Source organism: Molothrus ater, chromosome 36 (genome assembly GCF_012460135.2).
Source record: "Molothrus ater isolate BHLD 08-10-18 breed brown headed cowbird chromosome 36, BPBGC_Mater_1.1, whole genome shotgun sequence".
In the NCBI taxonomy this organism is placed as follows: domain Eukaryota; kingdom Metazoa; phylum Chordata; class Aves; order Passeriformes; family Icteridae; genus Molothrus; species Molothrus ater.
In genome coordinates this window covers 366,291-379,764 of record NC_071663.1, presented here as the reverse complement: position 1 = coordinate 379,764, position 13,474 = coordinate 366,291, and the positions used below count along the sequence as shown (strand labels likewise).

Here is a 13,474-nt window from a genome sequence, read left to right as displayed (position 1 = left end):
TGAGGGGTGTCACCTGCACTAGGGGGGTCTCACCTGCCCCAGGAGGGTCTCACCTGCCCCAGCAGGGTCTCACCTGCCCCAGGAGGGTCTCACCTGCCCCAGCAGGGTCTCACCTGCATCCCGATGATGGCGTAGATGAAGAAGAGCATGGCGATGAGCAGGCACACGTAGGGCAGGGCCTGGGGGGCACAGCGCGGGCGGTCACGGGGTGGGGGTGGCATTTTGGGGACGGGGGTGACATTTTCGGGGTGCTTTGGGGGCCACCTTGAAGGACTGCACGAAGGTCCAGAGCAGGATGCGGATGGTGTAGCCCTGGCGCAGGAGCTTGATGAGGCGCGCGGCGCGGAACAGCCGCAGGAAGCTCAGGTTGATGAAGTTGTTCTGGGGGGGGAAAAAAAAAGGGGGTGAAGGGCACAAAGGGGACCCCAAAAATGGGGTCAGGGCAGGGGAGGGGGTGGTGGAGGTGTCCCCACCTACCCCGAATTCCGTCACCAGGATGTCGGTGATGCTGCCCAGCACCGTCACGAAGTCGAAGATGTTCCAGGCGTCGCGGAAATAATTCTGGGGAAAAGGGGAGGATGTGGGGTCCCTGATCTTGGGGTACCCCTGGAGTGGCCCCATAAATCTCGGGGTGACCCCACGCTGGAGCCCTGTACCCAGAATGAACAGTGACAGAGCTGGGACACTCATCCCATGAGGTCTTGGGGGTCCCATGAGGTCCTTGGGGTCCCCTGAGGTCCTTGGGGTCCCCAACATTCCTGGGGTCCCCTGAGGTCCTTGGGGTCCTCTGAGGTCTTGGCGTCCCCAACATTCTTGGGGTCCCCAACATTCCTGGGGTCCTCTGAGGTCTTGGGGTCCCCTGAGATCTTTGGAGTCCCCTGAGGTCCTTGGGGTTCCCTGAATGGGTTTTGGGGTCCCCAACATTCCTGGGGTCCCCTGATGTTTTGGGGTCTCCTGAGGTCTTTGGGGTCTCCTGAGGTCTTTGGGATCCCCTGAGGTTCTGGGATCCCCCGAAGCTTTGGGGTCCCCAACATTCCTGGGGTTCCCTGATGTCCTGTCACCCCCAATGTCCCCAGGGTCCCCCGGGGGTCCCCCCAGCCCTACCAGGACCCCGAAGGCCATGATCTTGAGGAGACACTCGAGGGAGAAGAGGGAGGTGAAGACGTTGTTGAACATCTTGAGCACGTTCTCGTAGGTGTCGGAGGCATCGTAGAACTGCGGGGACAGCGCGGGACGGACGGTGGGGACAGGGGGACAGGGCGGGGTGGCGGTGGGGACAGGGCCACAGGGGCCTTTCCTGGGTCCCAGGGGAACGGGGACAACTTCTGGGGGGGACAGGGACAGGGACAGGTCCTGAGGTGCAGGACAAAGCTGAGCTCCAGGAATGGGTCCAGGGATGGTGAATTGTGGGGTTGGGGACAGGGACAGGTCCTGGGGGGACAGGGCAGTGTCCTGGATCCCAGGGGTACTTCTGGGGGGGACAGGGACAGGTCCTGAGGTGCAGGACAAAGCTGAGCTCCAGGAACAGCTCCGGGACACAGAACAGGACCAAGCCCAGCACCAGGAGGACCTGGGGGTCTCAAGGGGGGTGACAGCAACCCCTGGGGGTCCCCCCGGCGCCGTCCCTGCCCACCTTCATCATGAGCACGATGGTGTTGAGGGCGATCATGGCCATGATGGTGTACTCGAAGGGAGGGGACACCACGAACTGCCACATGCGGTACTGGAAGCTCTGGCGGTTCTGGGGCATGTGCCGGGTCAGGGGCTTGGCGCTGATGGCAAAGTCGATGCAGGCCCTCTGCAAAGGGGGGGGGGGACACGGGGGGGGTCACACATGGGGGTGTCACCCACCCCAGTGTGGACACGGGGGTGTCACACACGTGGGGGTGTCATAAACCCCGGTGGGGACATGGGGGGGGTCACAAATGTGGGGGTGTCACCCACCCTGGCAGTGACATGGGGGTGTCACACACGTGGGGGTATCACCGACCCTGGTACAGACACGGGGGGGGTCACACATGTGGGGGTGTCACGGACCCCAGTATGGACACGGGGGGGTCACAAATGTGGGGGTGTCATCCAGTGACATGGGGGTGTCACCAATGCCAGAGGGGACACGAGGGTGTCACCCACCCTGGAATGGACCCACCCCAGTATGGACACGGGGTGGGGGGTCACCCATAGGGGGGTGTCACCCACCCTGGCAGTGACATGGGGGTGTCACACATGTAGGGGTGTCATAAACCCCAGAGGGGACATGGGGGGGGGGGGGGTCACACATGTGGGGGTGTCACACATGTGGGGGTGTCACCCACCCCAGCAATGACACAGCGGTGCCACCCACCCTGGAATGGACACAGCAGTGTCACCCACCCTGCCGCAGACGCTGCCACCACCCTGATGGTGACACAGCCGTGTCACCCCCTCCCCGTGGCGCCCCCAGCCCTGCACCTCGTTCTTCTCCAGGCTGTACTCCTCCATCATCTTGTCCCCCTGCTCCTGGAAGGTGATGATGATCAAGGCCACGAAGATGTTGACGAAGAAGAAGGGGAACACCACGAAGTAGACCACGTAGAAGATGGACATCTCCATGCGGTACCCGGGGCTGGGCCCTTGGTTCTCGTACGTGGCGTCCACCGAGTGCTTCAGCACCCTGGGGAGGGGGGGGCACAGGGTTGGGGCTGGGGGGGTCCTGCTGGCCCCCTCGGAGCCCTGGGTGACAGCGGGGGACACTGGGGTGACAGCGGGGGACACTGGGGTGGCACTGGGGTTATACCAGGTGACACTGGGATTATACCAGGTGGCACTGGGGTGGCACTGGGTACTCAGGTGGCACTGGGGTGGCACTGGGTACTCAGGTGGCATTGGAGTGGCACTGGGGTTACACCAGATGACATCAATGTGACACTGGGATTATACCAGGTGACACTGGAATGGCACTGGGGTGACACCAGGTGGCACTGGGGTGGCACTGGGGTGGCACTGGGGTGGCACTGGGTATTCAGGTGGCATTGGGGTGGCACTGGGGTTACACCAGGTGACACCAATGTGACACTGGGATGGCACCAGGTGACACCAATGTGACACTGGGATTATACCAGGTGACACTGGGATGGCACTAGGGTTACACCAGGTGGCACTGGAGTGGCACTGGGATTATACCAGGTGACACTAGGGTGACACTGGGGTTACACCAGGTGGCACTGGAGTGGCACTGGGTAGCCAGGTGACACTGGGATGGCACTGGGGTGGCACTGGGGTGGCATTGGAGTGGCACTGGGTACTCAGGTGACACTGGGGTGACACTGGCCTTACACCTGGTGACACCAGGGTTGTATTTGCTGCTGGGGGGGGTCCCTCTGCCCCCCTCAGACCCCCCAAAACCCCCCAAACACCCCCATTGCTCACTGGGGCCACCCCTCGCCCGTGGAGACGGTGAACAGCGTCAGCGGCGCCCAGAGCATCTGGGGGTCCCTCTGCCCCTCTCAGACCCCCCAAACCCCTCTCAGAGCCCCCAAAACCCCTCTCAGACCCCCCCATTGCTCACTGGGGCCACCCCTCGCCCGTGGAGACGGTGAACAGCGTCAGCAGCGCCCAGAGCACGTTGTCGTAGTGGAACTCGTACTTCTTCCACTCGCGCTTCTGCGCCTTCACCTCGTTGTCCTTCTCGTAGACCAGGTACTCGCCCCTGGGCGGGACAGGGCGAGGGCAGGTGGGCGAGGGCCGGGCAGGGCCCGGGGGTCCCGCCCGGCCGGGCTGTACCTGCAGTCCTTCTCAAACTCCTTGGACTCGTCGGTGCAGTAGAAGAATTTGCCCTTGAAGAGCTGCACGGCCACCACGGCGAAGATGAACATGAAGAGCATGTAGACAATGAGGATGTTGAGGACGTTCTTGAGGGAGTTCACCACGCAGTCGAACACGGCCTGCCGAGGATGGATTGGATTGGATTGGATTATGTTATATTATATTATATTATATTATATTATATTATATTATATTATATTATATTATATTATATTATATTATATTATATTATATATTATACCATATCATATCATATATCATATCATATCATATTATGTTATGTTATGTTATGTTACGTTATGTTATGCTGTATTAATTATATTTATTACATTACACTGTATTATATTATATTACGTATCATATTATATTATATTATGTTATGTTATATTATATTATATTATAGTATTATATCCTATCACATCATGTATTTATTACATTACATAACATTATATTGCATTATATTTTATTATCTTGTATTGCATTACATTGTGTTGCATATTATATTACATTATATTACATTATATTATATTATATTACATTATATTATATTATATTATATTACATTATATATTGCATTACATTACATTATATTATATTCTATTCTATTACATGATATTACATTATATGATATGATATGATATTATGTGATATGACATTATTACATTACATTACATTGTATTGCATTATACATGATTATGATATGATATTAATAGTGGTTATATATTGTATATTATATATTGTATATTATATATTATATATTATGTAATATATATGTAATATATATAATTTAATATATATATTATATATTATATATATTTTATATATTATATATATTATATATATACTATATATTTTATATATGTGTGTGGATGTGTATATATATATATATATACACACACATATAAATAAAATATTAATTTTTATATATACACACACACACATATGTATAAAATATCATATCATTATATAATCCCCACAAGGAGTTTTTTAAAATACCCCCACCACGACCCCCTCCCCAAATTCTCGCCCCGAGCCCACCTTGAGCTTGGGCAGCCTCTTGATGGTCTTGAGGGGCCGCAGCACGCGCAGCACGCGCAGGGACTTGATGGTGTTGATGTCCTTCCCTTTGCTGCTGCCGCTGGGGAGGGGGCAAAGGGGGGGGGGTGAGACCCCTCCCCTGCTGTGACCCCCCCCGCCCCCCAAAACCCCGCCAGGACCACGGGTGGTCCCATCCCCCCCATCCCCCCCCTTCCCTCCCCCTCCCTCCAAGCTGAGCCCACCCCCCCCACCCCCCCCATTTTTGCCTGAGGAGGTTTTTGTATTGGGGAGGGGGTGGGAATTTGGGGAGGGGGAGCGAGGCACGAGCACGAGGAAGAGGACGGAAGGACGGACGGACGGACGGACGGACGGACGGACGGACAGGGACGAGGGCTGAAGGATTTACCGTGAGCTGCTCCTGCGGCGGAGGAGGCGGAGGAAGCGGAGAGACAAGGCACGGTCAGACAGAGCTACTCAGACTTTACTCACAGGATGCTCAGGCTTTACGCAGGGGATGCTCAGACACTCAGGGGATGCTCAAACTTTACACAGGGGATGCTCAGACTTTACTCACAAGACGCTCAGACACTCAGGGGATGCTCAGACTTTACTCACAGGATGCTCAAACTTTACACAGGGGATGCTCAGACTTTACACAGGGGATGCTCAACATTTAGGGCTGCTCAGACACTCAGGGGATGCTCAGCCTTTACTCAGGAGATTCTCACCCTTTACTCAGGGCATTCTCCCCCTTTACTCAGGAGATTCTCACCCTTTACTCAGGGCATTCTCCCCCTTTACTCAGGGTGTTCTCACTGGATTCTCACCCTTTACTCAGGGGATTCTCCCCCTTTACTCAGAACATTCTCACCGGATTCTCGCCTTTTACTGAGAGGATTCTCCCCCTTTACTCAGGGGATTCTCGCCAGATTCTCCCCCTTTACTCAGGAGATTCTCCCCCTTTACTCAGAGGATTCTCACACCCACGCAGGGACGGGGACAGGACGGACACACGGACGCGGTGACAAACGCCAAAGCGACAACAGAGAGCGCTGGGGGGCACTGGGGGCTATTGGGGGATACCGGGGGGCACTGGGGGCTATTGGGGGATAGTGGGAGATACTGGGGGTACTGGGATATACTGGGGGGCACTGGGGGCTATTGGGGATACTGGGGGATACTGGGGGATACTGGGGGCACTGGGGGACCCTGAGGGGGTACTGGGGGATACTGGAAGATACTGGGGGGCACTGGGGGCTATTGGGGGATACTGGGAGATACTGGGGGGCACTGGGGGGACCCTGAGGGGGTACTGGGGGATACTGGGGGGCACTGGGGGCTATTGGGGGATACTGGGGGGCACTGGGGGGCACTGAGGGATACTGGGAGATACTGGGAAGCACTGGGGGATACTGGGGGTACTGGGGGGGCACTGGGGGGTACTGGGGGGCACTGGGGGGCGGCACTCACGTGAAGGCGAAGGCCACCAGGGCGCCGCTGACCACGATGAAATCCAGAATGTTCCACAGGTCCCGGAAGTAGGAGCCTTGGTGGAGCACCAGCCCCAGGTCCACCATCTTGGGGGGAAGGGGGGCAATAAATGGGGGGGGGGGGGGTCGTCATCATGGGGGTGCCCCCCCCCCCCCCCACCCTGCAGACCCCTCCCACCACGCTCACCTTGATCACCATCTCGAAGGTGAAGACCCCCGTGAAGACGTAATCGAAGTAACGCAGCACCTGGGGGGGGGGGCGAGGGGGGCAAGGTGGGGACCCCCCCCCCCCCCCAGAGACCCCCAGAACCCCCCAGAACCCCCTCAGGGACCCCCAGAACCCCGGGACCCCCCAGAATCCCCCCAGAACCCACCAGTGCCCACCAGACTCACACAGAAACTGGGGAAGGGTCTCACGGTGCTGCAGGGGTCGGAATTTGGGGAGGGGTCTCACACAGAATTCGGGGAGGGGTCTCAGGCAGATTTGGGGAGGGGTCTCTATTAAGTTGTTGCGGGGAGGGGGGGGGGGTCTCAATCGGAATTAGGGGAGGGGTCTCCTCACGTTGTTGCGGGGGTCACACAGAATTAATTTGGGGAGGGGTCTCCTCACATTGTTGGGGGGGGGTCACACACAATTAGGGGAGGGGTCTCCTCACGTTGTCACAGGGTCAGTGTTAATTTGGGGAGGGGTCTCGGGTCAGTGTTAATTAGGGGAGGGGTCTCCTCACGTTGTTACAGGGGGGGTCAGTGTTAATTTGGGGAGGGGTCCCGGGTCAGTGTTAATTTGGGGAGGGGTCTCCTCATGCAGGGTCAGTGTTGATTTGGGGAGGGGTCTTGGTCAGTAATTTGGTGGGGGGGGTCTCAGTGTTAATTAGGGGAGGGGTCCCGGGTCAGTGTTAATTTGGGGAGGGGTCCCGGGTCAGTGTTAATTTGGGGAGGGGTCTCCTCACGTTGTTACAGGGTCAGTGTTACTTTGGGGAGGGGTCTCGGTCAGTAATTAGGGGAGGGGTCTCGGGTCAGTGTTAATTTGGGGAGGGGTCTCGGTCAGTAATTAGGGGAGGGGTCCCGGGTCAGTGTTAATTTGGGGAGGGGTCCCGGGTCAGTGTTAATTAGGGGAGGGGTCCCGGGTCAGTGTTAATTTGGGGAGGGGTCTCGGTCAGTAATTAGGGGAGGGGTCTCGGGTCAGTGTTAATTTGGGGAGGGGTCTCCTCACGTTGTTGCGGGGCGCGTTGGGCTGCACGGGGTCCTCGGCTGCCAGCGCGATGCTGCTCATGGCGATCACCATGAGGATGCACATCTCGAAATAGCGCAGGTTCACGATGTAATGGCACAGCCGCCGGAACCTGGGGAGGGGGCACGGCCTGAGACCCCCCTCGGGACCCCCCAGAGCCCCCCCAGGGACCCCCAAAACCCCGGGACCCCCCCGAGCCCCCCAAAATCCCCCAGAACCCCGGGATACCCAGAGCCCCCTTCCCTGTAATGGCACAGCCGCCAGAACCTGGGGAGGGGGGCCACGGGCTGAGACCCCCCCCCGGGAACCCCCGGGACCCCCCAGAGCCCCCCCAGGGACCCCCAAAACCCCGGGACCCCCCAGAGCCCCCCAAAATCCCCCAGAACCCCGGGATACCCAGAGCCCCCTTCCCTGTAATGGCACAGCTGCCGGAACCTGGGGAGGGGGGGCACGGCCTGAGACCCCCCCCAGGAGCCCCCGGGACCTTCTGGGACCCCCCAGAGCCCCCCCAGGGACCCCCCAAAATCCCGGGACCCCCCCCAGGACACCCCAGATCCTACCAAGAGCCCCGGGAATCCCCAGAGCCCCCCCAAAACCTCCCAGAGCCCCTCCAGAAACCCCCAGGACCCCCTCAGGACCCTCCCCCAGAGCCCCCCAGGACCCTTCCAGACCCCCCAGGACCCCCCTAGAGCCCCCCAGGACCCTTCCAGACCCCCCCAGACCTCCCCAAGCCCCCCAGGACCCTTCCAGAGCCCCCCAAGATCTCCCCAAGCCCCCCCTGCTCACGGGTTGGTGGTGGACAGGAGCTGTAGGGCACCATGGGCTTCTCTGGAAACCCCCAGAATCCCCCAAAGACCCCCCCAAAAACCCCCCCAAAAACTCCCCCAAAAACCCATCCAGACCCCCCAGAGCCCCCCAGGACCCCCCCAAAAGGCGGGGGGCGCTCACGGGTTGGTGGTGGACAGGATGAACATGGAGCTGTAGGGCACCATGGGCTTGGGGCCGTTCTCGTCCTGCCCCTCGCCTTCCTCCTCCTTCTTCTCCTCCTCCTCCTTGCGGGGCAGGGGCTCGGGGTTGGCGTTCCTGTTCACTGAGGGGGGGGGCGGCGGAATTAGGGACCCCCCCCCCCCCGCCCCACCCCGAGACCCCAAATCCCCCCCAGGAGCCCCCAAATCCCCCCCAGGAGCCCCCAAACCCTCCTGGTCCCCTGAATCCCCTAAACCCCCCCGGGCTCCCTGCACATCCCAGATCCCCCCCGACCCTTCCAGACCCCTCCCTGACCCCCCCAAACCCCCTTGGACCCTTCCAGACCCCCCCCCAAATCTCACTGGACCCTTCCAGACTCCCCCAGACCCTTCCTGGACCCTCCCAGACCCCCCCAAATCCCCCCAGACCCCCCCAAATCTTATCGGACCCCCCCTACCTTGTCCCTCCCAAAACCCTCCCAGGACCCTCCCAAACCCCCCCAAATCTCCCCGTCCTCCCCCTCTTGACCCCCCAGACCCCCCCAAATCCCCCCAAATCTTATCGGACCCCCCTCTACCTTGGCCCTCCCAAACCACCCCTGGACCCTCCCAGGACCCCTCCAGACCCTTCCAGACCACCCCAAACCCCCCCTGGACCCCCCCAAAATCTCCCCGTCCACCCCCACCCTGGCCCTCCCCGACCCCCTCACGCCCCCCAGACTCTCCCAGATCCCCCCCTGGACCCTCCCAAAACCCCCCCAAACCCCCCTGGACCCCCCCAAATCTCCCCATCCACCCCCTCTTGACCCCCCCAGACCCTCCCAAACCCCCCCCTCCCGGACCCTCCCAAACCCGCCCCCTCCCCAAATCCCCCCCCCCCCTTTACCTTGGACCAGGGCGTTGCTGGGGGGCGGCGGGAAGGGGGGGGGGATGTCCACGGCCGTGTGCTCGGGCCGGCCGCCCCCCCCCACCTTGGCGGGGTTGTTGGGGGGCTTGGAGGAGCCCCCCAGGCCGTTCCCGGGGGCGGGGGGCGGCGGGGGCGGGCAGGGGGCGTGGTTGCCCAGGGCGGGGGGCGGCGCGGGGGGGGGCTCGGCGCCGCCCCCCCCCCCCCCCGTGGCCAGTTTGTCGTTCCGCACGTTGTCCATGTCCTCGGCCACGGCGGGGGGGTCCCCGCGGCGCCCCAAGTCCTGCTGGATGGGCCGGGTGGTGGAGAGGGTGGGGCCCGACGGGGCCGGGGGCGGCGGCTGCGGCTGCGGCTCCCTGAGCGCGGAGAGGAGGAGGAGGAAGAGGAGGGGGCTTCAGAGGGGACCCCCTCCCCCAAAACAGGGGGAGTTGGGAACGCCCGGGGTCTCCTCACGTTGTTACCGGGGCCGGGGTGGGGGGGGGGAGGTGAGTGTTAATTTGGGGAGGGGTCTTGGTCAGTAATTGCCCCCCCCCCCCTCCCTGGTGGTCCTGGGGGGCTCTGGGGAGTTCTGGGGGGGGCTGTGGGGGTTCTGGAGGGGGTTCTGGGGGGGCTCTGGTGGGTCCTGGGGGGAGGTTCTGGGGGTCCTGGGGGTCTGGGGTGAGCTCTGGGGGGGGATTCTGGGGGCTCTGGGGGTCTGGGGTGGGCTCTGGGGGGGTTCTGGGGCGGCTCTGGGGGGGATCTGGGAGGGCTTCTGGGGGCTCTGGTGGGTCCTGGGGGGTTCTGGGGGCTCTGGGGAGTTCTGGGGGGTTCTGGAGGAGGTTTTGGGGCGTTCTGGGAGGTTCTGGAGCTCTTGAGACGGCTCTGAAGGGGCTGTGGGGGCCCTGGGGGGCTCCTGGGAGGGGGCTCTGGAGACTCCTGGGGGGGTTCTGGAGACTCCTGGCGTTCTGGGGGGCGGTTCCGGGGGTCTCTGGGGTCGCTCCCGCCGCCCTCACCTCCTCCTGCGGTGCCGCCGCTCCCGCTCGTCCCTCCTGCCCTCTCCGTCGTAGCCGGGGGGAGCCGCCCCGTGCCGGTGCCGCCGCCGCCGCTCGCCGTCCCCGTGCTGCTGCTGCTGCTGCTGCTCCGCGTCTCCGTCTCCCCTGGGCGCTCTGCCCCCGTCCCGGTGCCGCGGCCGCCGCTCGGGGGGGATCCTCCCTCCCTCCTCTCCCTCCTCGGGCGCTCTCCGGTGCCCGCGGTGCCTCCGGTGCTCCCGTTCGGGCGGCGACCCCGCGCGTCCCTCCCGGCTCCGGTGCCGCCCCTTGGGCCGCTCGCCGTCCCCGTATCCGCCCCGCTCCTGGCTGGGCTCCCGCTCCGCTTCGCGGCTGCTGCTGCGGGGCCGGCGGCCGCCGGGGGCTCCCGCCGGTGGCTCCGGGGGCCGCGGGCCGTGCTCGGGGTAGCGCGGCTGCCGCCGCAGCTCCTCGGGGCGCAGCGGCCCCAGGCGGGGCTCGGCCAGCGGCGGCTCCCCGGGCCGCGTCTTGTTGGTGTTGTTGTTGCGGTTCTCCTGCGGATCCACCACCAGCGGCCGGTCCAGGTGCGTCTTCATGTCCGGGCGCAGGTGGCGAGCGTAGGGCACCTTCCAGCGCTCCTCGGGGTCCAGCTCGCTGTACAGGGCCTCGCGGCTCGCCAGCAGGTTCTGCTTGCGCAGCTCGCTCGTGCGCTGCTCCCACACCGACTTGGAGGATTTCTGGTTCTTCTGCTGCTCCTTCCTGCGGGGGGCCGGGCCCGGGGGTGGGATTGGGGTGGGATTGAGGTGGGGTGGGGTCTGGGGTGGTGGGGAGGCTGGGATGGGATGGAGCCGGGCAGGATCCGGGATGGAGCTGGGATGGAGGCAAGGGTGGGGATGGGATGGAGCAGAGATCGATCCGCACATGGAGCTGAGATGGATCTGCAGATGGAGCTGGGATGGAGCCGAGATCGATCCGCACATGGAGCCAGGATGGAGCCAGGATGGAGCCAGGATGGAGCCAGGATGGAGCTGGAGATTGAGCTGGGATGGAGCCAGGGATGGAGCTGGGATGGAGCCAAGATCGATCCGCACATGGAGCCAGGATGGAGCCAGGGATGGAGCCAGGATGGAGCCGGAGATGGAGCTGGAGATTGAGATGGAGCTGGAGATGGAGCTGGAGATTGAGCTGGGATGGAGCCGAGATCGATCCGCACATGGAGCCAGGACGGAGCCAGGATGGAGCCGGGGATGGAGCTGGAGATTGAGCTGGGATGGAGCCAGGGATGGAGCTGGGATGGAGCCAGGGATGGAGCTGGGATGGAGCCGAGATCAATCCGCACATGGAGCCAGGATGGAGCCAGGATGGAGCCAGGATGGAGCCAGGATGGAGCTGGAGATTGAGCTGGGATGGAGCCAAGGATGGAGCTGGGATGGAGCCGAGATCGATCCGCACATGGAGCCAGGATGGAGCCAGGGATGGAGCTGGGATGGAGCCAGGGATGGAGCTGGGATGGAGCCAGGGATGGAGCTGGGATGGAGCCGAGATCAATCCGCACATGGAGCCAGGATGGAGCCAGGGATGGAGCCAGGATGGAGCCGGAGATGGAGCTGGAGATTGAGATGGAGCTGGAGATTGAGCTGGAGATTGAGCTGGGATGGAGCCAGGGATGGAGCTGGGATGGAGCTGGGAAAGATCCAGGATGGAGCCAGGATGGAGCCGGGGCAGATCCGGGGATGCCGCTGAGGAAGGACCCAGGATGGACCCGAGGATGGAGCCCAGGTGGGCCCAGCCCGGCTCTGGGGTGGCTTTGGGGATTTTTGGACCCGAGGATGGAGCCCAGGTGGGCCCAGCCCGGCTCTGGGGTGGCTCTGGGGATTTTTGGACCCGAGGATGGAGCCCAGGTGGGCCCAGCCCGGCTCTGGGGTGGCTTTGGGGATTTTTGGACCTGAGGATGGAGCCCAGGTGGGCCCAGCCCGGCTCTGGGGTGGCTTTGGGGATTTTTGGGCCCGAGCACGGAGCCCAGGTGGGCCCAGCCCGGCTCTGGGGTGGCTTTGGGGATTTTTGGACCCAAGGATGGAGCCCAGGTGGGCCCAGCCCAGCTCTGGGGTGGTTTTGGGGATTTTTGGGCCCGAGCACGGAGCCGGGGTGATCCCGGCGGGCCGGGGACACTCACATGGTCACGGACATGTTGGCTGCGGACAGCGGGCTGACCTCGGCCACCTCCTTGGCCTTCTGCAGCGCCAGCTTCTGGTTGGCGGCTTCCTCCTCCTCCTGCTCATCCTGCACAGCCCCAGAGCCACGTCCAGCCCGGCTCTGAGCCCCCCCGGACCCCCAAAACCCCCCCCAGGACCCCCCAAAACCCCCGACCTTGGTGAGCTCCTGCGCGTTGGCCAAGTTGTCCACGGCGATGGCCAAGAAGACGTTCAGGAGCGTGTCTGGGGCTCGTGTCAAGGCAAAACGGGGGCCAGGACCCCCCTCCCCTCCCCGAGCCCCCTCCCCAGGACCCCCGGGGACCCCCCCCCCCAGGATACAATTTCCGAAGAGGGTGAGGACGATGAAGTAGACGGAGAAGACCATGCCGCCCTTGACGCCGCCCTGAGATTTGATGCCGTCGTACATCACCGCGTTCCAATCTTCTCCCGTCAGGATCTGGGGGAGGGGAACAAACACAGAGCGGCCCTGGGGGGGCAGCGGGGACCCCTCCCCACCTGGAGAGAGACCCCCACCCATCACCTGGGGAAAGGGGGGGCGGGGCATACCTGGAACACCGTCATTATTGCTGCTGGGAAAGTGTCGAAATTGGTGGGAGGGGTCCCGTCGTCAAAATTGAACCTGGGGGGGGGGGGGGGGTGCGGGGGGAGTTTGGGGAGGGGGGGGGGCAGCGGTGGAGCCCCCCCCGCCCCCCCCCCAAAAAAAAAAAAAAGCAGGGGGGGCATGGGGGGGGGGGCACAGAGACACCCCCCCAATGTAGGGGGGGGACAGCCCGAGGGTCCCCATGCCCTGGTTTGGGGAGGGGTCACTCACTGTCCCCCGAAGAGCTGCATCCCCAAAAGGGCGAA

The 13,474-nt window shown here is 62.2% G+C and overlaps 1 protein-coding gene across 1 annotated transcript in view; it reads right to left on the bottom strand.

The window, feature by feature from the left end:
• LOC118697423 (voltage-dependent P/Q-type calcium channel subunit alpha-1A-like) overlaps window positions 1–13,474 on the bottom strand; it is a gene marked incomplete at its 5' end in the record, with an annotated part of 29,495 nt that extends 16,021 nt beyond the window's left edge. Inside the window, 20 exon segments of the mRNA XM_054518124.1 lie at window positions 114–179; window positions 265–381; window positions 478–561; window positions 1,105–1,215; window positions 1,634–1,798; window positions 2,452–2,653; window positions 3,548–3,688; window positions 3,763–3,923; window positions 4,843–4,942; window positions 6,313–6,419; window positions 6,520–6,579; window positions 7,546–7,675; window positions 8,512–8,653; window positions 9,415–9,788; window positions 10,425–11,174; window positions 12,589–12,695; window positions 12,783–12,850; window positions 12,947–13,064; window positions 13,175–13,247; window positions 13,440–13,474. Coding sequence (XP_054374099.1) covers window positions 114–179; window positions 265–381; window positions 478–561; window positions 1,105–1,215; window positions 1,634–1,798; window positions 2,452–2,653; window positions 3,548–3,688; window positions 3,763–3,923; window positions 4,843–4,942; window positions 6,313–6,419; window positions 6,520–6,579; window positions 7,546–7,675; window positions 8,512–8,653; window positions 9,415–9,788; window positions 10,425–11,174; window positions 12,589–12,695; window positions 12,783–12,850; window positions 12,947–13,064; window positions 13,175–13,247; window positions 13,440–13,474 — 3,111 coding nt within the window.